The sequence below is a fragment of the Bombus pyrosoma genome, linkage group LG12 (genome assembly GCF_014825855.1).
Source record: "Bombus pyrosoma isolate SC7728 linkage group LG12, ASM1482585v1, whole genome shotgun sequence".
NCBI lineage: Eukaryota > Metazoa > Arthropoda > Insecta > Hymenoptera > Apidae > Bombus > Bombus pyrosoma.
Window position 1 is genome coordinate 6,591,924 of NC_057781.1, and position 27,686 is coordinate 6,619,609.

Below are 27,686 nucleotides of genomic sequence, written 5' to 3' on the forward strand. Positions count from 1 at the left end.
GGCGTCGATTTAGATGCCGGTTCTATCATCGGCATCGTTGTTGGAGCCCTGGTGCTACTTCTCATCGTTTTCATACTAATTTTTGCCCGTGCGACCGGACGCTGGTGCTTCGCAGGTGAGTATCTATTTTTTCAATAATTCATACGAACTACTTCGTTCGTACCGCGCGATTCCCCATCCCTTTTGGCGATTTTTCGTGTACTTTTGTCACTCCGATTTGACACGGATAATAAGAAATATAATAAACGATGAATGGAAAGTAAATAAACGAGCGATGCATAGACTCGAAGCAAGATAAAAGTTAATTAACTAAAGTCAACCACTCGCGATCGAGTTACAGATAACGCAATAAGATAAAATCGATCTTATATTATTTTTCTATCGGTGGATAGGATATTGCCGATATTTTTTATCAGCAGCGACTGTGTTATTTATGTACTACAACAATTTCTTTTTTCAGCTGTCCTCTATATATCTAATTTTTCTTATTTGTGTTCCATCTCCTTTATCGAAATAATAGACATTTACATAATATTAGATTGTAAAGGAATTTAGTTGCTGAACAAAACGATTTACGAAACTCTAGAAAAATTGAGAGATGGTTTCTTAATAAGCAGACTATAATAATTCCAATGAAATCATGAGCGGTTGTACGTGTGTAGGAAGCAAACAACCTTCGCTAGCTGTACTCCATCGTAAAACTATACATGTTTCTTAATTTATATCTCTATATTTGTATGTATACAAATGTCTTGTGTGTTGTGCCGCTACCGATAGGACAGCATGCAAGTCGGGCCAAGTAAAGAATAAGGAGAAACAGCAACAATTACCTTGCGATTCCATACTCTAGGCATGACACTGTCCAGGGGTAAGTCACCTCAGGCAGCAAAACACCCCTTTTTTTTAAAGTATTGCTCGTTCCTCGTTCATCATCAGCTCGTCTACTCGCCACTTTTCTCATATCCGTGTCAGACCATTTTTAATCAACTCTCCTGACACATTCACATTGCCGTCGTTACCTGGTCTCGAATTATCGTGGAAATACTCGATCCCTGCAACAGATTCCGATACGTGCCGTGAATTAATGGAAAGCGATGTTACGAGATGATTTGCCTTGGATAAATGTGTGAAACGAAAGTTAACGTGCGATTAGGTAATTGATATTAAATTTAATACAAATTTCAAGAATTTAGTAATTCAGAAGTCTAGAAACGAATCAAACGATTATGTTACGCTAGCAATCGTTAAGGTTATTTCATTAGGAGCTATTACGATAAAAATGAAAGTATGTAACTTCAAAATGCGTTTAAAGCAAATACGAACGAACTTCAACGGCGATTTGATTTTTACAATTCTGTCGATTCCCGTTTATTTTTAAATTCTGCTCGAACCAGTGTCACAGTGTAGAAAAGCAAAAAAAAAAGGGTTAAACTTCCGATAGTACGTAGAAGAGAATAAACAGAGTTAAAGTTCGATTATTCATGCCAGAAATCTGGCGTATAATCGATACTCGCGTGACAAATGAACAAATCAGAGTTTCATTGTTCGGAATGATCCATTTATCGGTTTGTGAATCGACAAACACAATTCTGGCAAAGATATTTTTGCTTAAAAGTTACTATATTTCCAATCGATCGTTAAACATGATTTGATTAAAAAGATTTTAATATAAATCGGATTTTTATACTTTTTTAAAGTAGCAACACAATACCTCTGTATCTAAGATTCTAAAGAATCTAAAGGTTATAGCAGATCTGAATACGATTCTTCGTTAAAAATTTCAAACGTTACTGAGAGCAATAAGAAGAACCTGAAACATATACAGAATTATGAATATGATCGAGTCGATCTCATTAAATCATAAACATACATATTTCTGTCATTCGTGCATGCACATCGTGCTTACGACTTTCACAGCATGTACTACTAATACGATGCCTAATTTATGCTCCGTTCATTATTATTCGCGCAGTGTTTTTCAAATTCTTCCCCTTTCGACCTACCAAAAAGCAAAAGTCATAAATTCCTTTCGAGACATGTACTAAGAAAAGACATAAAGAACTTCGAAGATAAAAAATTCCTTTTCAACGGATATTTCGCTCAACTTCTCGATAAAAGTATTCCTGTAGCATTTAATTCGACACTTTGAAGGGAAAAAGCATTCATTCGCGATCGAATAACGGCTCGCAAGGGGAAGAAAGCTATTTGAAAAACACTGACTCAGGCCACGATTGTCTGTTGCGATACGTTGTTCAAGAAATCTCCGGCGAGAATTCCTCTAAATTCAAGGCCCGCTGGGTCAAATGAAACAGGAGCGAGTTTCTTTTTGCGACAAGCAACGACGAACAATCGGCGAAGGCAAGTGTGGTGACATTTGTTCGAAGTGAAACCAGACCAGACCCTTTATCGATGTTATCTTTCTTTCAATTTGCTTCTCCGTCGTGACTATATTTTTTCTTTTTTGCCCAATTAGAACAATAATTATTAATTAATTATATTATTAATTCTATAATCTGTTCCTAGATTATGATCGCACAAGCATGCTCGTATCAGCTGTCCCTTTTTTACAATCCAACCCCATCTCGAACCTTTCACGATTCTCGATGTTTTTACTATTTATCTTAGCTGATAATTAGCTGGTTACGTGTTGAAATTTGACCACGTTCACGTTCATTCACATTTACCTTGCTTGGATTGGAATATACATTAGTGCGATGACTTGCCTGTGAATGTTTATGATTATTAACCGCTCTAACGACCGATTAAATCGCGCTCGATTGCAAACGCTTGAGCAACGCGGCCACACCACGGTGTACAACAAACGTCAATGAAAATAGACAATTCGATCGACAATTAATTCAGCTTTTGGATTCAACTAACGTTTGAGATTCAACAATTGTCATATCTTTTCATATCTGACACTAAGACAAATAGAAAAGCAAAACTAATGTCTATACTATTTCTTGGAGGTACGTATGACAAACGTCGAATCACACTATAGAAACACGGTAGAAAATTAATCGCTTAAAAATCATCTAAACAAGACGAGAAACTTTTATCGTGATGCTAAAGCGCAAACGAAAGAGAAGCTCTTACCCCAGCGTGTAGCTCGGGCGTTTGCAAATTCCTCGAAAAAAGACAGTCCGTCCTGCACGATGAGAATCGATCGGAAAGTAGAGTAACGCGAAATGACAGAGACGCCACTAACTAACCCCGTGACAATCGTTCAGAGCGCAAAAATAGAACCGTTAATAAAACCAAAGAAAATACGCCACCCTTGAATAATCGAGTCAAACAAAATCGAAATAAAAAAAGAGATACAAAAGAATAAAAAAAAAAGATAATAGAGAGAACAGAACAAAAAAAAAAAAGAAAGAGGGATCCACACACACACTTTTGCCTTGACCGATCGTGGCGTTGCTTGTTGCAGCGAGGCGTCGGGGCGACGAGGAAGCTGCGAGCGGTGTCGGTGCCGGAAGCGAGGCGCACATCACCCCCGGGGACGAAGATGAAGAGGATCACGAGGACCCGCGTATCATCGATGAAAAAATACCGCAGGGTGGCCAGGAGAATCCAATACACGCGAGCACGGAATACGTGAACGGCCGCACGGACATCAAGGAGCCGAAAAAGGACGAGAAGACGGACACGCCTGTTTAAAGACCGATCATCGGTTTGACGGTCCATTCGATGGTCGTTCCTTCTTTTGCGGCGGAAATAACCTGCCACCCCTCGTTTCGGTTCGATAACCCTTTGCAAATCGATCTCCAGTCACGTGAAAAATAACATCTTTGGAATATATCTTGTTGCACGATACTCGATGCGTTTAGGTCGAGGTAATTGGATCGAATCATCTTAGGGTCAGATCGATATTTATTATCGTCTGAAATTATGCAGATTATCGAGGACCGCGGAGGCGGTCATTAAAGTATACGATAATTTATGATATTACGAGTTTAATAGTCGATCGATAGCTTTTATTTCGAAGAAACTAGAATCTCTTGATTGACGTCGATTCGATCCAACGTACCTTGGAAACAAGAACACGCTATGTTTTTCAGCTGTTCTGAAACTGCTTATTAAATGACACAGTAACTTCGGATTAAATTCACAGAAATTGCAAACATACGCGGAAAGTGCAAAGGGTTTGAAATTAACAGCAGAGAGGTACGCCTGTCGTGTTTTCGTCCAAAAGTACGTACACGTGTTCCTCCCTGTCTGGTCATACGCGAATCTCATTCTAGTTTATCAAAACGAACTGCTTTCTTTTTTTTTCGCACGATTATTGCGTATTTATTTTACGTGACATAGTATTACCATTTCGCCGGAGAAACTCCGTTCGCGTGGCAGAGTATAGAAAAAAGAATTTCACTTTTCCGTTTGCTTTCTCATTTTTCTACGATTTCCGTCTCTTCGATGGCAGCTCTGTTCGTAGCCGGAAAAACGACCGTGCGCGAATCGCGATCAAACACGATTCTCTGCTCGTCAACGATCGGGAACGATCCCTCGATGCCTCGATATGCAATCGCGAAAGCGACCATTCGGTCTCCTCAGTCGCCGTGTATCTTTTGTAAATAGGATTTCGCGACGCGATCCACCGTCGTCCAATTGGCGGTTTTTACGCCGCCTTTTCTTTCTTCTCGACAACACACACATTCACACACACGTCACATTGAGAAAAATTCGCTTCGATCGAGTTACTCACACGTTACTACTTGTACAACCACACACGTCGTCGTACGATCGTTAACTTTTCGAGGATCGATTTTTCAACGAAGCGGAAGAAAGACGAAGCAAGGGATTATGGTAACAGGAATCTCAAATGTTTATCTTAAGAATTTACTTGAAAGAAAGGAACGATTCGTTCGTTCTGTATCCTCGAGAAGTTGAAAGATCGAAGTATCGCTAAGGTATCATTGTTAGGTAACACGCGTTTGCGAGCTGTCCTCAGATTATACCACTCTATTCTAAGTAAAATCTTCGTAATCGAGTTTCCCGCGTGAGAGGAGGAGAACGCCGATATCCGGAGATCCGAGCTTGAGAAAGCAAGAGAGAGAGAAAGAGAGCTGTGTCTTTGCGGTTTGTCGTCTCGCTCTGACGCGAACGAAACGTATCGTATACTTGAACGCGATGTCTAGCAATTGTTTAAACAAAGTGATTAAGCGTATGAAAAGAAAAAAAAAAAGAAACGGAGAGGACGAGTCGAGTTCTCCGAGTAGTGAAAAATGTCTCATATGCTAGCGCGAACAAATCAAATTTTGTAGTCGAGGTTTTTTTCTAAAGGACGCATCGATATTAAAAAAAAAGAAACGGGGCGGGAGGGGGTTATAGGAAAATCTAGAGCAAAAAGAAAAAAAGAAAGGAAGCAGGGAGAAAAGGTATCGTAGGTAGGAATTGCGCGTGCACGACAAACACAGATTTTCCACGGTTGGTAATTCACAATTTTCCTTTCGCCATTCGTTTTCCACGAGTTTGTTTAAACATATGCAACGCCGAACGTTTTAACGAATTACACGATATAATAAGAAACGTATACGGAAACGAATGAAAACTTGCCTGTTTCCAACGCGTTCAACTTCCGACTGAATTTTTTCAAAGCTCTTTTGGGGACGTGTCCCTTTCAACAACTCGGCGTGGTCGACGCGGGAGAATGAATTATCGCTGTGAGAATAAATGCTTTACGTGCACGAGCAACGGAATCTATTAAAAATAACGCCGTTACCACGTTCAAACAGCAGAAACAAAGATAAGAAGAGACGAACACATTCCACGATGTAGCTTTCGTTCTTAGACGCGCCCACCCTTTTAATCCAGGACGTGCACGTGCTGACTGACACGTGTGGATCGTATCTCGCGTTTTGTAATTTAGACATACTTTTAGCGGAAACAGTATTATTTGTACGTTTCGAAACGATTCACTGGCCCGAAACGGGGCGTGTTCTAACACGATTTTTTTCACAGATAGATACGCGCCCTTATAACGCGATAGTTTTTTCTATGTATAAACGCGGTATCGATATTGCACGTTCGATGGACGATCCAACGACTGTTCGAAACGAACAATCTTTATAATACTCTTAAAATACTCGGATATACCGCGACTCAGTAACAATGGTTACGCACGTTTCGAAAGAGAATTTTTACTTAACAATTGTTAACTCCTCGAAAATGTATCGTTGCTTTTTAATCTTCTTTTTACTGAAACATTTTTATCACGATTTTATAACGAGACTTCACGTTAAAGGTGTCTTTTACGAATGGGATAAATACGTTTTTTAAGAATAAAATGGGCACAAAAATTCCTATAAGAATATGTATAATTTAAAACATGTACTGAAAAAATTATCCGAAGGGTTAACGCGATAAATAAATCACGCGAACGCTGCCACGTTTTCAGTTCAACCGGAAGTGCATCCATTTATCGTGCGTCTTTGTATCTCAAGATCGCAACAAACACTGCAAGCATTCTACGGCTATCGTACTTTTCTACAGGAGATAGTTTTTCAACTTTATATCGTACAGTCACGTTGTCGATTCACCGATGAAGAAAGCCCACCATCAGACGATATCTGATTTTAAATCGACTTTTCATACGAATCTCTACGATCAATACGAATCATCTGATCATTGGACGTACTCGTAACAATGATAAAAACGTTCGATAAGCTCAACCAGATTCATTAGCGTCGCAGTGCTCTCTGAAGGCGAAGGCAGACCTCGTTGGTTCCTTTTCATTCGCGACAAAAACAACATTTGCAAGTATTTTTCGCTTTAACGAGATTACAAGGGACGCTGTCCGTTTTTCTCTCCGTTCTCCATCGTAACGTATTTCGTCCTGACGTCGGTTCTCGCGCGTCACCGAGCTCTCTCCATTGATAATTCTTTCTTTTCCTTTAGATGTTTCTAACAGGTTCGATCATTTAACACTTCTACACTTTCGCCCCTGTGCGAATAGAATTCAGAAAAAGAGGGGAATTTCTAACCGACGATAGTCTTGACGGAATATTCATCGAGCACCAGTCGTTCTTGTAGACGAATCGCGTAAACTATCGACCGCGAATTTCTTGATTATAAGAGTACATACGGTTCATCGAGTGTTAGTCCGCTCTCAAAGTGTCGTTTCTGGTTGAAGAATATAAAAAACAACGTTGAAAGTTGATGGAACGATATACATATAATATAAAGTAACTACAGGAAGTCATCAACCGCGACTGGAATACTTTTCGACTAGTGAGTTTTGTGATTTCATTATCATTCCCGTCGACAATAAGTGTTCTTTGTACTTTTGTACGGATAATCTTTGCTTAGCTTAATCGTTATCGAAAAAGGGGAAAAAGAAAATGAAAGAAGACACGCGCGAGAAGAAAGAAACGAACTTATGATTCTACGCTCGTAATCACATACACGTGCACACAATCATACACATATATTGTACGACACTCGCAGACAGGAAGAAACAAGTTCACGAACGTAGGTGTTCACGGCGTCGTAAACATGAATTATTAAATTAAGAATAGTAGGGGAAAAAAAAGAAAATAGAAAAAAAAACCTAAAAAAAAAGAGAGAGGAAAGAAAGAAAAGAGAGGGTGAGAAGAAGCGAGAGTATCGAACCCTGTGTGTGTCACTCGTTGACGAAACATTTCCGAATTCTGCACATACACTCCTTCACTTTTTCCATATGCGATCGTGTTTTCACTTACAAAGAGGGATCGTCTCGTCCAACGAGTTCTCGTCGATCTAATTTACATATAAAATGAATTAACGCCAATTTGAACAATGGACGTAAAGTAATAAATTTAACAGACAAAAATTAAAGGAAAAGAAAAGGGAAAGAATCTACCGAAGAAACTGGTCGGGCGAAGACGATCGAAAAAAAATTACATGTTGTATATATTAAATATATATATATAAAATAAATAAATATATATATATAAATATATTATAAATATTATGATACGAGATTGAATATAATAGTAATGAATATATTATATATTCTGTGTCGAGGGCACTTGGCTTGCAACTCGTAAATATTAACTGAATACTTATTTATCCACTTGCACTCCAATTGCCGAGCGACCTGTCGTTATCCGTGAATTTTTTGAGAGGAAGACTATTATCGGGCAAAGAAATAAGGTTATATACAACTTAAGCGTGAGTTTTAACGCGAAAGAGAAGATCATCGTCCGATCGTGAATAGAGAAACGCGATCGGATGAGACACAGTGCGGAAAAGAAACTAGAGCGTTGGATTATTTAAGAAGTAAATCGATTAAACGTGGATGTACGTTGCCAATTAAGTACTATTCTATATCGTATTCGCGATGTCGAAGCGTTGTTTGTGCCGTTAAAGAGGCTGAGCCGCATCCGTATGTCAATGTGCCGTGAGCAACGCACGTTCCGACACCTTTTGTTCCGCTAAGTCTGAGAACAAACTTAAGGAGAGGAAGGAAAAACCTGATATTATCTGTTTAAATTGAGTTTTCGTACGCATTCTTTCCATTGGTTATTGTACAAAGAAGTCACTTTATGCTGCCAATTAATTTAGAAAAGTCTCGTCTGGTAGAACAAATGGGCGTCCTCGTGCGTTCCCAACGAATCACATGTAACTATTGTGGTATATATTATGTGTACGAACGATTAAACGTATTAGTGTATGTAATAGAGCCTAACGCAAAGGGAAGAAACACGCGTCTAGTTAATCTAAACTCATAATAGACACGCGAGGGGATGATTCGATGACACGTTCAAACGACTAACGAGACCAGGGCCGCCCGAATTTTTTTATACACACATACAGCGTAGGTTATATACGATTTTGAAGCATTTTACCATATTCATATCTGAAGAAACTATCTTTCCCTTGTGATTCTTTGTAACGAAGGCAACCATTTCTTACAAGAGAACAACAAATGTTTGAATTGCTCGAACACGAGGATATTTCCTATACTCTATGAAGCATATCTTTGGCGATCTCTTCTGATCCTAAGAATGTTTAAAAACGTGTGCAAGGTATAAATTCCTGCAAACGCGTGACAGAAACGTTAAATAAAAAGGAAATATCTTGTTTGAAGAAAAATGGACGTCTTATGATTTTACAGCGAATCATGTCAGAACGATATGACGGGAATAAGAAAGGATCAGCACAAAGCGGATTGCAAAAGGCGGGAAGCCGAGTCGAAAATGATCACTGCCAAAATATACACTGAAAACCTCTGGAATCTTTTTCACGATAATTCGAGACACGAAGGATTTCTCCGTTTCGCTCGAATCCCCTCTCGGTCTTATTGTTAGTCCTACGCGCGAGATACGAATTTGTCGAAGAACTTGCTACCGTACGTGCGCAGCAGAGAGAATAATGGCAGAGGAGAAAAGAAAAAAGGAAAGAAATAGACGGGCATTCGTTGCCGTCTGTGGTACAATCTGTGTTCGACCTGTTTGGCCCGCGTACAACGCGACTACGACAATGAGAGCACGTCGAAACGATAATCGATTAACGCGAAAACGATGGAAAAAGGGAAATAGGGAGTTTTAAGATATAGAAAAGGAAGTTTTAAGGGATATTACGCGCGGATATACGTTGATGTACAAAAAATTCCTTGCGGTACATTTTAAACGATATTAAGCCACTTATTTTGTAATTCATTTCTATTGTTCATTATTTGTAATGGTTAATTATTTAAATGCAACGATGATCATGCTGCGATTACACTCGTATACATACGTGTATTAAGATACATATAAGTATGCTGCTGTTAGATTATTGATATTGGATCATCTTTTTTTTCTTTCTCTCTGTAGAATCTAAATAAGATAAACGACCGATAAACGAGACAAAATGGTGAAATTGAAGATTTATAAAACTTCTAATAAATTAACGACGAAGATTTTAGTGTAATATTAATATGAGAAAGCATGATCGTTGGCCATACAATGGAGTATATATATATTATATATATATACATATATTTATGTTAAGTCTAGCTATTAGATATGATTATAAAGATCATGAAATATTGACGATCGCGAATACCTGAGTATGGTGTTCTCTGAAACATTTTTAGAATGTGAATCATCGATAGGACGAGCACAAGCATACATTATAATATAGAATTGAAAAGAACCGATTACGCTCCGAAAATTCACTTCTTTTGAAATTCCATATAATTTGACGTAATGACGTTGATTTTATCTAAATCTTTTCGTGACAAGGGCCCAATATGCAAACAGCATCACAGCGGTGGAAACACTTTAAGAATACTTCAGAGATCGCTAGTTTAAACGTTAAAGTTTAAAAACGAGAAGAGGAAAGGAGAAAGAGAAACAATTTAAAAAATCACTGTTTAACAAAACGAACAAAAAAAAATACGAAAAAGAAGTAACAGATAAAAGACAATGAGGTTTTGAATGTTATACGGTCGATAAATAAAATAACGAACACACAAATCTACACCAACACAGCCGCATCTCCACACTTACACTGCGACCATATGAGAAACGAATACGAGAAAAGAATATGAACATTTTGTATCTGTACTTGTAGATACAACGCAATAGGCAGAAGTAAATCTAATTAAGAATTCAAATGAAATTAATATATAGAAGAGCTGTATGTAATTAATTGTAAGTTCATTCATCGCTATGATATTATACTTAGGTATTATATGATTTTTGAAATAAAACATTTGTTTTAAATACACACGAACGTACACGAGAATATGCCATCCCGTCATCGCATCGCAAATAATTTTCCAATTCGCGTTTCAATTTCGTTAAACCTGCATCGGTTTCACGGTGAGATTGTAACATCGACGATGAATCGATTGAATTTATTTCAAGTGCATTCATATTTTGAGTGTTCTTCAATTAATTTGCCCATCGATCAATCATACTTTATTAATCAGGTCAAGTAAAACTATTTAACTTGGAATTAGAAATTCTAATTCGTGCCGTTGTTCCGATAATATCAAAATTCTAATTAAGCGAGATCTGAATTTTCGTCGATTATTTACAGGTAACACGACATCTAGGAACCTTGGCGAATCGTGAGTATAATTTTCTACAGGTTTTGTAGTGGTTTCCCTCTAGTAGCACAACGCACTTCCAGTGTTTCAATATTCTACACCGAATTTCGTAACTAATATTCTTTTTTCTGCTGGTGCTTCCTTAGAGTAGAGATACTTCGATCGTTTACTTGACACTGATATGAAACTTTACTCAGATGAACAAGATAGATGAAAAGAATTTGTTAATTAAGCTGTTCAAACGTAGTTACATATGATTATGTCTTCTACTCCTTAAAAAAAAAAAAAATAGAAACGGCTGAAAAACGGTCGAATAAAAAAAGGAGGCGTTTGATCATCCGTTCAAAGCAAATTTATCTGTCGGTATTTACCATATTACCAGGAAATCGCACAGAATCCAAGACTTCGCGGATCCGGCAGCAAGCGTTAATCTACTTCGTTTTGAGAAATCGAAAAGCGCAGACGAAACCGATAGGCGAAGGCAAGCTTTTTTTCTACTTCTCTCATGGAAAAAGAAAACATGGAATTTCAAGCTTACGTCAATATCAAACGTGGAATCATCATTTTATGGAAGATACCGAGATAATTTTCATTGAATTCGCATGTAACAAATGCCTCGTATATAATTCATGTCACGTGTGGTAACAACGACTGTAACGAGGAAAAAAAAATTATTTTATTGAAATGATAATTACACATAAACATATTCCGATAAATTTACTGGCTATATAATCGCTTATTTTCATGAATTATAAGAAAAAGATCTTTGAAAAAACATAATATAAATAATTATACATGGAAATTGATATTAAATCACTTATTTCCTTCTTTCTTTAAACTTAATACTCAAGAAAAAATTTCTCTATACTAGTACTGGTTTTGAAGTAATTACAAGTTTTTCAAGGAAATTATATCGGAATAATTAGAATTGTCGCCTATTATCATATAATTTGCGTGCCTGCTTAATCATTTCTCTTTTCTCCCCTTCCTCCATATGCATGCTTATTACTAATCAGCTTTGACTGCGCCCTCTTAATTACATTTAATTCTTACAAATCAAAAATTGCCTAATACATGACGTTTATATACAACAAAAATTGAAAGTTACTTATTTAGACTGTGCCTGTCTATATTACACAATAATGAACAAGATGGAAATCATTTTTGAACAAGTGAATTTTGAACGTATTAGTTAACAATCTATCTGTTTCCGATCTTTAACATATACATAATATGTACGATTTTTCATCTTTGTTCATTTGTTTTCATCAACATTTTCAAAAGGGTATGTTGAACGTAATCAATTGGCTGGCTATGTCTTCAGATATAAAGATAAAAATATATTTTAAGGAATGCTATTTATTAAGTGATTCTTTAAAGCTTCATTAGCAATTCATAAATCATCTGAAATTAAAAAGAAAGGCGCATCGTAATCGAATACATGTACATTATTCAACATATAATGCTTATTTTCGACTCAATTATGTCCTTGCGATATGCAAATCGTGATCACCAGATTCGTTCCGCTCAATTAATAACGCCACGTTATAATTCCATGAGCTATTTATCGTTATTAATTTTTGCGCCGATTCCTTTCGAAGAAAATATAGATAAGTGAAATAAATTTATAACTTTCTAGAAATTACACTGTAGCTTATTGGAATTTCACATGGTTACAGAATAATCACTTCGAGTATTTGTTTTCTTGTATTTGTTTCTTTGTCTACTGTCTACGTAGTTATCGTCTCACAAAATGTGTTTCGTTGCTAAAGGAACAAGGCAATATAAAAATGTAACAATTGAACAAACTTTAAGAGGGAATAAATTGTATGATTAGAAGTGATACGGAGAGTGCCGGCCGCTACTCCAGAACAGAAGTCGATGGATCTCGAGGCGAACGGAAATCGAGAATCAGCTTGTCCCGCCTCTTTAAACGCAACAAGGACAAAGTGTCTGGCGCGGACACAGACACCGTGAGAACTGTCGTCACAGTCGATGATGAAAAGGTGACTTCATTCTCGAATATTCTTGTTTCAAAACAAACGTGTGGCATATACATTCAAACATTACGTTTATCTTAATCGTTTCTATAAATTTCATCTCCTTTACGTTTTTCCTAAGTAACAGCAGAAGCTTCGACAATGCAATAATTTCTATGACATCGATGCTTTCTTTTAATTTCACTTTATATTTAAATTTAATACAACAGACGATAAACAAATTAAGAAATCACCGACAATAATATTGTATTATGTCATAATTTAATTTTAGCTATGAGCCTATTTCTTATTGAATTTTTAAAAATGTATGCTCATTAATTATATTACGTATTCATATATGTATAATTATTTTACAGTTAATGTTTAACAGTTTACCACATTTAAATTTAAATTATTATCGCAAAAAAGTTCCTTACGCTTAAAGTAAATTTCCATGTAAAATTTTCGAAATTTTCCAAGCAACTACAAAGCAAGTTTTTGATGAAATTGATAAAATTGTTGAAATTCCGCAGCTACAGCCTGGAATGCCGGTTGCACAAGAAACTAAACTCAATCCTACCACGGGCGAAGGAGGAATAGTTTATGCAGAATTGGACTTGACGCAGCAACAACAAAGTGTTCCGCGTCGTCTAAACGAGGACAAAACGGAATACGCCGAAATCTTATACACGAAACCAGCGACAGAAGAACAGCGACAAGCACCCAACGAGTAAACTCTTCGTTCGTTCGTACAAGAAGACGCAACTTTTTACAAAATAATCAAACGTTTTACGTTTTTTTATTGTAACCACTATTAAACGTGTTATTTCGATCCTTTTCAATTTACGATCTAATAACGAGAATACGAAACCTATCATTTAGAATTGATATATTCTAATTTATTTGTAATACGATGTAAGAGCATACGGTGGGAATTTTTTGAGTATGAGAAATGATAATAAAAAGTGATAATTATTATACGTCAGAAATGAGTCTCACCGTGCAATTACATTCGGCTGAGAAGGATCCAACGTTCTACTTATTATTTTATCATTCCCTCTCTTCTCTTACGAATTATTTCATAGGTTACATTAGATGATTCTCAATTCGTACGCGCATAAGATTATCAAAATTGAAAAGGATTTAATGCGTAATTATCTATCGGTGGAATATCGTTCTATGGTTAACAAAGGAAGATTCGATTTTTCATAAATTTTGCGAATATCAAAATGAAACTACATTTTTGGGGTGGAATTGAGGAGACATCCGAAGACCATTGATAATTTCTACAAATCAGGAGAGCAACCGAAATCGTAACTTTCTTATTCGTACTTACTTTCAGTTACTTTACCGAGTTAGTCTATTTGAAGAATCGTTTAGATTTTATACTTTCGAGGCCACGAGTTTACCTGGAGTTAATTTATCATAATTTTGCGGAACAAAGAACCGGTCTTCAACCGGTAACATACTACAATCGTTTGTTACCATAGCCATTAGTGTTAAACCGTTTGCCTTTTGATACACGTCCATTTCCTGTACAAGATTGAGAAAGGTCTAATGTCCAAGGCTGGGCAAAAAATATGAAATACCTCGTGTGCAAAAATAAAATGGTCGTCGAAAAAATGTATTATGGATACAACAACAACGTCTGGTTACGTATTTCTTTCGTGTTGTATATCTACCGACATGAAAGTAAGAAACGTCAGGATTTATAGGACTTGATGCAAATGAGTACGAAGGTGCTCGATCGATCGAAATTTCCACTCATTAATAAAAATCGATGGAACATTAAACGTTAGTCGTAAAATAAATCACGGTAATTTTTCATTGCTTTTGACTAAAAGATAGAAAAATAGAAGAATTTTACACAACTACTAGATCGAAGAAGGGAAAGTAACAATTTACTTGCACATTAGAACCCGTTTTATCGGAATATGTAAAATTTCATGAATGCCTCTTCATACGTTCGCTCGATATTTTCCATGACAAACAAAGGATCTTCGATGATTGCATCAAGTTCTCAAAAATCAAGTGCATTAAACGCGAAAGAAAGTCAGAGATTCCACGTACTTAAATCTTCTTGTTAATATTGTTATCGCGCATTTAAATGTAATCTAAATGTAATATTTGTATCGTACGTGCTGTTCGTTTGAAAGTCGCTTGAAAAGTTCGCTTCCTATAAACTGCTGTGAATACCGTGCAAGATGCTAACGAACTATCGAATCTATCGAATTTTACGAAAGTTGAAACAGAGTAAAATATATAAAAGTAAATGTTGATAGCTGAAATAAATGATAAATTTTGATTCTATACATGTTTTGATTGATTTAGGATGCACAATATATTTTAGATTTTATATATGAAATATAATTGCAAGTAAAATAGTAATTTTGATGCGTCCATGTCATTTTGAATCATATCAAACAGAAAACGAACCAAGCTGCTTTAAAACGGCGTATACTGCGTTTGTATATTGTGAATTTTTGAATGATATATTATATATTATATAAATTGTTTTAATTTCATTTTGTATCGATAACAAATATGTATTAATGATCATTATATGCGACAAATCATTATATCAATTGCGTCGCATATTTCAATATTGATTAACATTACAAATATTTGTATAATTTCTTATGAAAGTTAGTTGTATTTTATCATAACTAAAGAAGCTCTTGATATTTGTGTCATTCTAAGCTTAAAACCTGTGTCATTATCATCGTAGAATAAATTTTTTTAAATAATATACATTACTTATATATCATTATGTTGTAATTTTGTTGTAAGTTTGTAATTTTAATGTTAATTGCCGTCCACCATCGAATTTTCTTACTGATTTGTACCTTTTTTGTCAAATAAATTACGACTTGGTCAATGCAAATCTCTATCTAATCATTAAATAGTATGTTATTAAAAATATGCTTCTATTTATAAGATAAATATTTCTCTTCATTTTTTTGACTATTCATTTCACAGTAACTTTGACTTGTAGAATTTTGAAATTTTGAAAAGTTCCACATTACGGATCCCAAGGTGAACCACCTTCATATTTTGGATTCCAAATTCTATTTGAAATCTGTTGAGAAATCATAAAGAACTAGATATATATCTAAATCAACTCCGCATCTCTATATTACATCCCAGATTGCATAAACAAGCAAGTATCTGTAGAAACAGACAGGGTACATTAAACAGCATGGAATACGAGATTAAATTATACTAAATTTTTTACAATATCTCTCTATGAATATTCTATTAATCACAAATATTTACATCGAGACGTAAATCCAATAAAACATAAAATATCTGAAGTTTAAGATCCAAATGATTTATCAAAAATCAAAATCACGCCAAAAAAAATACTCGTTTACTTGGAAGAATTTAAAGACGTCTCATCAAAAAATCATTAGCCACAAAATAATGCCGACTACATTTAAATATCACATAATAAAACAACAGACCTTACAAAATACTAGAGATTAAGCACTAACCTGGCTACCTCTAAAATCCTTGACGAAGCAAATAAAATAAATTACCCAAATACAATAATTCAGAATTTTGTTACAATTATCAGTGCATTAGTCATCTTCCGCGGTTTCAGTAGCTTCCGTTTCCGTAAACGTTTCATCTTCCGTGCCCTCCGTCTCTGCCTCGGTGTCAGGAGAGTTCTGCTCCACTTCCATTTCCTCCTCGGTGATGGGATGAATGTCTTCGACGGGTATTCCGCTATCGCCGGCGACTGATCGTTCCTTTGCTATCTTGGGAAGCCGATGTTTGTAAGTTTTATAAACTTCGCTGGCCATGTCCGCGGTATGAGCACGAAATTCTTGACGAGTAACGTCGCTAAGAAAACTACGCGCGGCGGCGCATTCCAGCGGTCTTAGCTGTGGAGCAGGTTCGCCAGTGAAATCTACCACTCTTGGATAATCGTCACAGGCTGCCAGCAGGTCGGTGATAGACATTTGCTCGTGGCGAGTTGGCTCGAATGAATCAACGACCCGTGCCTCGCACTGTTCCGGCACATGTTGGATCAGCCGAGGTTCGAACACAGGCGTAGATTTCTCCAAAGGAGCGGCCTGACCGAGATTCAGATGCCAGGTAGTACTAATGAGTGTGCTGGTCATGTTATCCTTCTCCAACACTGGCTCTACCGAAGGCAATTCAGGATTCTCCAGTTCGTGGCCTCTGCTCATGCCCATTTCAAGATTCTTGTGATACATGAGATAAGAAGCCCCGTCTGGGGCCGTGTGAGCGCCTGGTATAGGCATACCAGGATCAGTGGCTTTTCCTGGAGTAGTTCTAATAGGATCCAAGAAGACCTTCCTTTTCGCTTCGCGTTTCTTTCCTTCAACAAAGTTAAAGTCCTCCTGTTCAAACGTGAACATGATAGGAGTCAAACGGAAATCGAGTCTTTGATTAGTATTAAGCATCTTGATCACCGCGTAGACCAGGGAGTTCATGTTCTTACAACGAAGGACGTAGATCGCTCCATGGTCCTTGTTAAACAGGGGTGGTCCGACCCAACAGGGATCAGCGACGTAGTATCCATCTTTCGCCGCAAGGGCTGCTAACGTGATTTTGTTGCACTCGATGAGAACGTTCGGTGACTCTTCGAAAGCTTTCATCAGTGCAGTCGCGAGAGTCATCCTATTTCGAGCACCGTATAAAATTCCACAAATACCATCTCTGAAGTCAATAGTCCACAAGTGGGGAAAGATCTTGAAGGAGGTTTGTAAATTGAACCTGTTGAAATGCTTGGCACATTTTTGGATGGAGCTTCTTAAGCTTTCCGTATAATAAGAGTCTCCGCAGATGACGGCTGAATCCAAAATGGCCGGACCCCATCTCGATGGATGACTGAGATATTGCATGGCCAAAACAGCCACGCAAATGGCTGCCTGATTCTTTCCAGCCCGATCGCCGAATCTGGAATCGTAAGAGCCAATGGTTCCCCAAACCGAATAGATAAGATTGGACACCTCGACAGCGTAATTGTTCCAGAATTGCTTGACATTTTTCTTTTCCGGTTCTTCCACTTGTTTTTTCTTCTTGGTATTTGATTTTACGATATCCGGAGCGTGTCTGAAGTTCCAATGATAATCCAGGTATAACCACATAGGATCTTCCTTGAACGTTTTGAACGATGGCACGTTTACCGAGTCCACGTGCAGACGATGAATAAAGAAACCTGAGGTGTCTTCGAACTGATTAAAGCACATGTTTCTCACCATCTGACAAATACTGGGGAAGATACACAGACAAGCTTTACCACCGTTTGAAACTTTCCTCCCTTTTTCATTGCACTGGTAAGGATCTAAATAGTAATACGCGTTCGTGGCTCTCGAATACCAGAAACCGTAACAGCAGTTGGTGAAATGCAGAATTCCACTTGCGTACGTTTTAAAATATTTTCGCAAATGCTTTCTAACCTGTGATGGATGGGAATAAAAGCGATTTTCATTGTGTGATTTAATTAACGCGTTAGATTAGTACGTACATTGGTTGAGAAAAAAAGTATTTGAACACTTGTCATAGGAAACTTTTATATACATCGTATGCGTTATATAAATTATTTTGAAATTCCATCATACAATTCGAATACACATAATATACCTATTCGTAAGAAGTTCTTATAAATTCGAATACTTTCGTAAACCACTATATGAAATGTTTTTTCAACATTGAATATTTGAAAAGTGGGATAGAATTGGGGGATAATCTTGAGAAAACGACATTTCATACGCGCTAATCTAACGTAATAAATAAAACGTAAATTTGCTAACCTGAACGTAAAAGTCGGTTCTCAAAGTTCGAGGGTTTAACGTAAGCGTTACCAAAGGAGATGCACAGTCGCGAAAATCGAAGATTCTATTCATCACAGTAACATTGCGCAAAATGTGTTCCGTATGAAACTTGGGCTCCGAAAATTCTCTATAAACTGATTCAGCAACCTCGATCACTTTATCTATCATTCCTGGCATGGGACTCTGAATGATATCTCTTTTCACCATTACCGCTAGAGCAGCGACGAAGTAACATCTTTTAACTCTCGGTTCGGTCACATTATCTCTATTGTTCAGGGCAACCGTTCCCTGTATAAAGATCGGTTTATTTGATTCTGGCACGGTAGGCCTGAATATTGCCTCGAGATCGTAAGGTTTAGCTGGCATTCTATGGATTTCCGCCAGCGAGCTGATTGGTATCACTGGCTCATGAAGACCTTTTGTATCGTTACAGTCAGGATCAACTTTCTGGGCATAAGAAACCGTAATTACTCTCATCATGAAAACCGTCTCCTCGGGTTGATCGATCTCCTGAACGATCAACTTCAAAAATTCCTTCATATCTATAGAAGTAACAATCCTCAATTTTTTCGTTCTTCTAATTGTCCACCAAGCAAAATGATTTTCATCCTTCTTCAAAACACCCATATGAGAATCACCGCAAATTATAATCGCGCCCGTGTAGCTGAATGTGTCGAACACTTTCTGCAAGGACATCGAGAGATTCCAACCTTCGATACTGTACAAGGTTCCATAGTGCAGAGGCACGAACACCACTCGAAACACGTAATTGGCTATCTCAAACTCGGGTAATAAACCATCAGTCATTTCACTGACCGTAGAATCTTCCGCGGCCAACATGCTGTCGAAAGTATAGTCGACACTCGCCTCGAACAGTCCCTTTACCGTCCTAACAGACCAGGTAACTGGATCGTGAATCAACGACCAAGCCATGATGCAAAGATCCAAAGGAGTAGTGATTGCTGTGTGCGGCTTGAACCTTTTGTCGTAAACTTTCCTCCTGACCAACAGTTTTATCGCCTCGAACTCGTCCTCTACCTTCTCCGATTCCCTTACAGAAGATTTTTTAAAAGGTGCCAATCGTGGAGCGGTGATTTCGTTTTCCAGAACGTCCACGTCGAACATCGAGGCGTTGTAATGTTTAATAGGAGCGAAACCAGGAATCGTCATATCGTATACGAGACTGGTTTTCGATTCTTGTTTCACCCAGTCGGCCGACTCGATTAGAGATGCTTCTGATGCGTTAGTGGATACTTCCATTTCCGAGGGCTCTTCGATGCGAACTTCTTCGACTTGCTTCTCCACGCAATGAACCCACTTTTTTCTTCGTTTCTTCTTCGCTCTCTTTCTCGTCTCCATGTGAGCTATACATATCGTGTATATTCGATAGGGTTTCTTAATATTTTCACCGACGTTAGCTTCGATCTTATCGATCATCGCGCTCATGTTGCAAAATTCCATAAGACAGGAGTAACCTTCCTCTGAAACATTCCCCTTCTCGTCACAGGGATAAGGATCGTACAAATAATATCGATCGTTGGCCGTCCAAAAGGCGTACGAGCAATTGGTGAATACGATGATTCCGGTCTTGTTTTTCTCGAAGAAATTGTCCAGCACGAATTCCAGCTCGTCGTCCTCGCAGTTTTTAGGATCCGCGTAAACAGCCTGCTTCGTGATCACGTTGTAAATCGTGTCGAGAATTTCGATATGATGGAACCATCGATATGGTTTATACCGTAGTTTTCCGGTTTGTTGATAGATCTTGTCTCCAAGAAATATGAGTTGATCTAGAATCTTCCCGGAGAAACGATCTGGATCCAGTTTGATCTTCGCCAGAATACACAGCAGAGCGGTAAAGAAGCAAGATTTGAAGTGACAGATTTGGACTTCGTCGCGATTTTTGAAACATATGTTACCATGAAGTATTCGGATTCCATCTTGCGTCAGCTTAGAATGAAAATAAGTAATATTCATACAATAGTTCATAATAATTATTTTCTGTTTGATATTTAATTTAAACGAATCATTATTTCACTTAAAGAATGGAGCTTACTTTTAAACCACGCGAATCTTGCACAGACTTTTTCTTTTGATTACCCACTGTGTTCCTTTTAATCGTCGTCGTTTCAGATTCCGTCGGTTTAGTAAGTTCAGAAATTTTGGCCTCCGTAACTTTTGGTTCTGTCTGCTATCACGACGACGAAAACATCGTAAATAGACATATAAATTTCCATTCTATAATAACTATTCTAAAACGAACCTGATCCTTTGTTTTAAAGTCAGGGAAGAACAGTTCTAACAATAGATCCTCCGTATTGCAGAGAACCTTCTCCATCAAAGCGTCGCCTTCGTCAGCTTTGTTCAACAAACATTTACGTTTCTTCTTTTCAATACAAGTAATCGTCCTCTTCTCAAAAATCGGCGTTTTAATAATCGGTCCGAGTGGTATCAACGTTGGTCGTATACGAACTCCCACAGGTACTTCCGGTACAGGCTCTTGAACATATTCTTCGGCCCTCCTCTGTTCTTCCTCCAACCTCCGTAGATCTTCTAATCGGAGAGCCGTGGCAAGATCTTCATCTTGTATATATATGTCGTTAATAGCTCTCAGAGGCATCAGACAGATTGGCAAAATTCTAGAGTATAAATATTTTTTCGGAGACAGTTTAATCATTTTTGAAGGTTTCGCTTCCTCCAATACCCCTGACGGTACGATCATCGTCGACCTAGCCAAGATAATCATAGAAATTCCGCCTTTCCTTTTTACATCTAATCTGGAGTCTATGGAGAATCTCGATACTAAAGATGGAATGGATCTTTTGGCTCGTTTCGCTTCCAAAAGCTTCAATAATGTTTTACTAGATGGCATAACGTAAGGAGGAGGATGATTGTACTTTAACTTTTCTAAGGCTATCTGTTCGTGCACCTGGTCAATGGTTTCTTCGTTTTCGTCAAAGACCTTCATGTTGGACGTAAGTAGAATTAGGTTCAAACGATAAGGTGCGTCAGGTTGATCTTGCTCCTGAGCCTCTAGCAATGGATCGATTAAAGGCTTTTCCTCTTCCTCGTATAACTTTCTCACAGGTTTCCTACCTTTTTCCTCTTCCTCCTCCTCTTCCTCTTCTTCGCCCATAACTTCCACGTCTACGACATCTGGTTCTTCCTCAACTTCCTCTGCCTCCTTTAATTCAGCCTGTAACTTTTCTAGATCGTCGTCCGTGATCGGTAGAAATCTCGTTTTGAATTGCTCGACCACGGCATCTTCTGGAACTATTATTTCCTCCTCAGTAGTATAAAGACCAGGCTGTATCGAGTCCAGTCCGACGAAGTGAATTATAAAGGAAGGATCGTTGAATTCCAACACGCCGTAAAGAAGATCGGTTAATTCGTTCAAACTAGCTACTACTGCAAATGAAGCCGGATAGTCGCGAAGACGCCAACCCTCTGTGTCACTTCCGTATGGATTGAACATGAAGAAGTTCGGGCCCTCTTTCCAAATACCGTACATTAGTCTCCTGTTCTCCAGGATTAATTCTGGATATCGGTTGAAGTAACATTCGAGAGCCTCTGCAAGATTTGCCAAAGGACTCGCTTCACCTTGAATAATTTTCATCTTCGTCTTAAAGAACACGTCGTTCTCTCCCATCTTCATTCTGTGGGGTAACATCGTCATATCCAAGTGACTTGGTTTAGGTAATAATTTCTCTTCAACTTCACCTTCTTTCTCTTCTTCCTCTTCCTCTTCCGCCGCTTCTTCTTCAACTATTTCTTCGGGATCTCTTGTCTTAGGACGTCCCTTTCTAATCCAATCTATAATCTCGTCGAAAATTCTGTTGCTGACGTCGACCAGTTGATCGATATCCATGTTTCGCCACTTGGTGGGATTCTTCAATCTTCTATAAGCCAAAACCGCGAGAGCTGCTATCAGTCCTTGCTTTCCCCTCGACCATTCGTCAAAATTTTCGTCCAAGCAGTTCTTCGACCCCTGAAGGATCAAACGATTAGGATTTATCACGTTGTAACCCTTGACTAACTTCACGACTGGTTCTTCAACAGGCTCTTTCTCTTCGATGATTTCAGGACCTTCTTCATCCTCTTCTTCTTCTGTAATGTCGCCAGCTTCCGCCCGCAATCTCTTCATATCTTCTTCTTCTTCCTCTTCCTCTTCTCCCCAAAGTTCTTCCTCAGGCTCCTTCTTCTCTTCAGGTGGCACGATTACGTAAGTTGTAGGCTCGTCATCCGTCATCATGTAATTCTCCGCGTCTGTTAACAGATCTGGAACCTGGACCTCCACGTCCCTCATTTTATCGACATCCGGTCGTATTCTCGGTTTCATATCGACCACTTCGTTCAGCTTTAACGCATCGTCCTTGACCGTCGGTAATGGCGATAATGCCTGCGGCCTGCGGTTCGTACCTTTCTCTCGATAGATCACCTTCTCCAAGGGGCCACCAGGTGTGGTTCCAGTCTTCACGTACAGGACTCGGACCCCGTGGATCACAAAAGGATCTCTGTCCCTACTACCCGTGTTCTCCATAATGGTCTCCACCACTTGATTGATCGAGCTGTTCATCGTCACACAAGCAGCTTCCCCAGGATTCGCTGAACCATCTATCTCAGCCGAACTACTTCGGAATCCTTCTTCGTCACAGGCAAAGGGATCCATGAAATAGTACGTGTCGTCGTGTCTCCAAATTGCATAGAAGAAATTCTTTATCTCGAGCAGACCGGTCACTTGAGTCTGAAAGAATTCGCGTATACCATCGTCAATCCCGAGTTTACCTTTTTTCTGTCCGTGACCTGGGACAATGTTCGTTCGAATCTTCACTTTCGCGGAGTATGCTCCGAGAATAATGTCACCCATGATATCGTCCAAACGAAGCTCGAACTCTTTGTCGTCCAAATCTTTATCGAGAACGCGTACCAGATCGACGAAATATATATTGGATTGATTAAAAATTAGATCGATCAGAGCACTGGTCCACTTGTTGGCGTTCACCAGTCGCGAATAGACCAGAGCTGCCAGGGCTATAATCAGGAATGTTCGACTACGAAGTGGGGCTGGAATTACAGGATGTGTAACGTGATAAGATCCTTGCACCACAGCTCGATACTTCTCCTGCATTTTATAACCACTCGGTCGTCTTTGTGCTCTGTGATTAGCTCTTTCCTGCTTCTCAGCATCCACTGGTTGAGTGTAATGATCCACGCCACTAATCGCTATCGCGTAGAGAACGAAAGGCTCGTTCTTCACGTTGCTCTTCTCGAGGATAATAAAAAGAAGTCCTATTAAATCCTTGACCAAAAACAGCTTGGCTGTTCCACTGACTCCATCGTCTGCTGGTTCGCAATTCTCTTTCCTTGGCTGACCATCGAACAGATTATAATACTTCGAGTCTTTCCAAATCGCCACGTTCAATACTGATGACGCCAAAATACCAGCGTTGTAGCGTTTAAAGAATAAATCCAAGGCTTTGACCAGATGCAATTCCGTCACCTCTGTAGAGCGAAATTTGCCAGCGTATGCAGCCTCCTCGATGCTAACGTTAACGGTCAACTTGCCTTGCACGCATATAGTCCTCTTTAAATCGAGGATCGATAGCATTCGTCGATCGTCCGTGTTTATGTCTTTATATGATTCACAATAAAACGTATCTCCATCTTCGATAATCTGATCGATAACCGCCTCGTTCCAACAACGGGATTTATAAACTGTTGTTGTCGCAAACGCCGCGATCGCTGTTGCTCCACCCTATCATTGAAATAATGGGTAGCAGCGATAAGTTGCGACAGAAAATCTCTTGCACCGATTACGATTGCATCTTTGCAGGTATGTTAAGTAGATAAAATTGCATAAATCCTGCGATTTTGTTGAATTTGATCAAAAAAAAAGCTCTTTCAAGCGATAACTATTAAATGAATAGATGAAGTTTGTGATAATTTGTTTTAAGTTGTGCAAGTTTAATATTATAACTGCGCAGTACGTAATACTTTGGTCATGAAATATTTAATAATGGTAGAGCCTAATAGTTAAAATGATTATCTTAAATTACAGATATTATTTAATATTTATAAAATTATTTTAATTACATATATACTATTAGATGAACATGACAAGACAACTTTTAGTTGATTTCTTGATTTTTATGTCATTTGATGGCAAGTTTCCCGAAAATAGCTGACAAATGTGTGAAATTTTCTGTAAAATCAAACGAGTAATGATTTTTTTAATGTTTGACAGGCTGCAGAAAGGCATGTTTCATTCTCTGATCAAATAAATGGATAATTTTGGTTACGTGGAATTGATTATCGAATTTTTAAATTGCTTGTCATGCTCTTCTTCTGTAATCTTCATATGCTACCAATATTTTGTCAAAAGAGTTTATAGATCTGCAAAGACAATCCGTTCAACGAAAGTAACTTCGGTGAACTTTCAAATTCCTCAATTGTGATACAGCTAAGTTTACGATGGTTCCTAAAATTTCATTTACCTGATGACCCCTGGACAATGGTGAAAACTTTGGCATGTTAATATGAGTCATCCCTTCACGAACACCATATCTAACGCAGGTTGGAAGTTCTGGCCTGATCGCGGTCAGGGAATACGTATCATTTGGCAAATCGAGATACAAATTTAGGTCTTTGTGCTGCTCTTCGAGATCTTCGTCGAGCTCATCGCTACTCGGTGCATTGTCATCAGCGGCTCGAACAACATCTGTAACTCGACCGATAGCATTCACAGTTTCCGAAGAAACAATCTCGTCGCATTCTGCGAGTTGCTTCAGTTTGTGTTTTTGTATTTGCTTCTTTCGGTTTACGTCGAGCCCTGCTTTTGATTTCAAATCTTTTTGAACCATTGCGCTTAATTACTAAGTTACTGGCTTATACAATGGAATTTGAACGATTCTAAGACAATAGGAATCATGAAAGAAAGGTTGTTGCATTTTAAGTTCACACTTGATTTAGCATATAATCTACATTTTCTTAAAAAAATTGTATCAAATACTTTTGTGCATTTACACGATTATTTCTAATAGGAAGTGATAATATTTTAACATTTTCAGGTACTTTCTACGTTACTTAAAATTTTGCCATGCTTGGTAAATTATCTGTCAAAAATTATACAAAATATAGTATGAAGTTTACTACGTACGGAGATTGCATACAATGTTACATCTATCTCAAGCGAAAAACAAGCGAGAAAGTTTAACGTGGTTCTTCTAATAAATTCATAGACCTGACAAAATGCACTCACGTAAAATTCACACCAGAGGAACCTCTTAAAAACTCAACATGGACTTACCGTAGCCAGTGAATCATGATTATCAAAAATCAATCAGAATATCCTCATACAAAGATGTAAATAGGCGCATTCACCTATCGACCCACTTCTCAATACAACACACATTGAACTCTTGAAAAGATTCGTATTGTTATAAACTTACCTTTATATAAAATATGGATCTTCGTCGTAAAGCCGATTGTCGAAAATACAGAAAATGGAAAGAGGAACGAGCAAAAGAATCAAAGGAAACGAAGAAAGAAATCAAAAAACGAAGACGCAGAAAACTAGTAACCGATTGTATCAATGAAGGCGAGATAGAAGAAGTTACGCCTAAAACCGTGATGAAAGTGAAATATCGAAAATGCAGAAAAAAGAAAAAGAGAAAGAAGTCAAAGAAATTGATTAGGAAACTCGTTAAACGAGTTTCGTTCGCAGAGCTAGTGTTAGGATGTATAAAACCCTCGATAGAAGAGAGGGAATTCCTTCTTAATCCACGTCATATTGGTTGCCTAGGACTTAGTGTATCTAAAGTGGATATTACATCGGAAAGCCCAGGTAAGATGAAAGTAACGATCTTTTAAATGTAAACATCGCTAATTAAATTAAGTTACAAAGGTACTTTCATAGTAATTTCATAAATAGAGCTGAATTCTTCTTTTAAACGACATGCACTCTTTTCTAATTTTTAACACATTCGTTTCTATCAAAGATATTTTGCACATTTGTTCAACTGCTAGCTGTGCTAATGCAAATCATTTTTGCAATGAACTTACTTTATTAATACTTTATACCACCTTTTACATTTTACATAAGACCATTTACATTTAATCGTTCCTTTGAAAGCTAGCGCAATTACGTCAATAATATTAATTAAAGGAACAGAAGTAATTTCAATTCTCGTTCATATTACGTATTTCTGTGGTAGCAACAAGCCAGACTTACACGAGCCAACGGAAAAGCCGCGGAAGGAAAAGAATCTGTACAAAATCCTGTACGAAAAGGTCGTCTCGTAGAGCCTTAGGAGAATCGGAATCAGAAGACAGTAAATGCGACAGCATTTGTTCCTTCGATAATCGCATATATCTTGCAGGTATCGTCGATATCATTAAAAAGAATAATATTAACGTCACACTAAAAATCAGTATTTATTTGCGAAAAATGTATTATGCTGATTAGGTGTAAAATTAACAACAAAGGATAAAGAGGAGATGAAAAAGTATCAACGCGAAGCTCATCAATCCAGTTCTAAAACAGAGAATTAATTTCCTTCTCCCAATTACAGTCATAAAAACATAACAAATGAGGAAAAAATAAAACAGTCAAGGCACAAAGATGGTAAATTAGAAAAAAAATTGATAAATCATAAAAACTAATTAAGCAGATCGAAAAAGTGTTCACCAGAATACATTAACAAAAACAAATAACGAGATGAATGTAATGTTCAAAAATACAATTTGATAATAGTCGTCCTTTACACATTTTATATACGCGTAACGAGACAACCCTAGTTGATGATCCGAAAGTATTTCACACACCGTACACGTAAAGGGAAAACGAGTTTCCACTAGCTTCTACTGAGCAGAAGATCCTTCCGT

At 37.9% G+C, this 27,686-nt stretch overlaps 3 protein-coding genes across 7 annotated transcripts in view; 2 read left to right on the forward strand and 1 right to left on the reverse strand.

Annotated features, from left to right (window-relative positions):
* Positions 1 to 15,883, forward strand: part of LOC122573565 (fasciclin-3) — a 344,421-nt gene extending 328,538 nt beyond the window's left edge. For 3 of the 5 annotated variants that reach the window (XM_043740099.1, XM_043740102.1, XM_043740101.1), the window contains exons 7-11: positions 2 to 115; positions 11,011 to 11,041; positions 11,403 to 11,501; positions 12,858 to 13,026; positions 13,533 to 15,883. In XM_043740099.1, coding sequence (XP_043596034.1) covers positions 2 to 115; positions 11,011 to 11,041; positions 11,403 to 11,501; positions 12,858 to 13,026; positions 13,533 to 13,733 — 614 coding nt within the window. In that variant the 3' untranslated portion in view covers positions 13,734 to 15,883. Of the gene's footprint in view, position 1; positions 116 to 3,430; positions 10,702 to 11,010; positions 11,042 to 11,402; positions 11,502 to 12,857; positions 13,027 to 13,532 lie in introns of those variants that run through there. The other 2 variants (XM_043740100.1, XM_043740103.1) reach the window with 2 other exon arrangements.
* A 504-nt stretch (positions 15,884 to 16,387) lies between these two features.
* LOC122573561 lies at positions 16,388 to 25,663 on the reverse strand. The gene is made up of 5 exons (XM_043740082.1): positions 25,298 to 25,663; positions 21,067 to 24,558; positions 20,860 to 20,994; positions 18,786 to 20,753; positions 16,388 to 18,431 (listed from the first exon to the last, which is right to left on the reverse strand). The coding sequence occupies exons 1-5, from the start codon at positions 25,661 to 25,663 to the stop codon at positions 16,581 to 16,583; spliced, it is 7,812 nt and encodes a 2,603-aa protein (XP_043596017.1). The 3' UTR covers positions 16,388 to 16,580.
* Positions 25,664 to 26,264: 601 nt separating this feature from the next.
* Positions 26,265 to 27,395, forward strand: LOC122573569. Its single transcript, XM_043740114.1, has 3 exons — positions 26,265 to 26,646; positions 27,017 to 27,181; positions 27,268 to 27,395. Exons 1-3 carry the CDS (start codon positions 26,265 to 26,267, stop codon positions 27,351 to 27,353), a joined length of 633 nt encoding a protein of 210 aa, XP_043596049.1. The 3' UTR covers positions 27,354 to 27,395.
* The last annotated feature ends 291 nt before the right edge of the window (positions 27,396 to 27,686 follow it).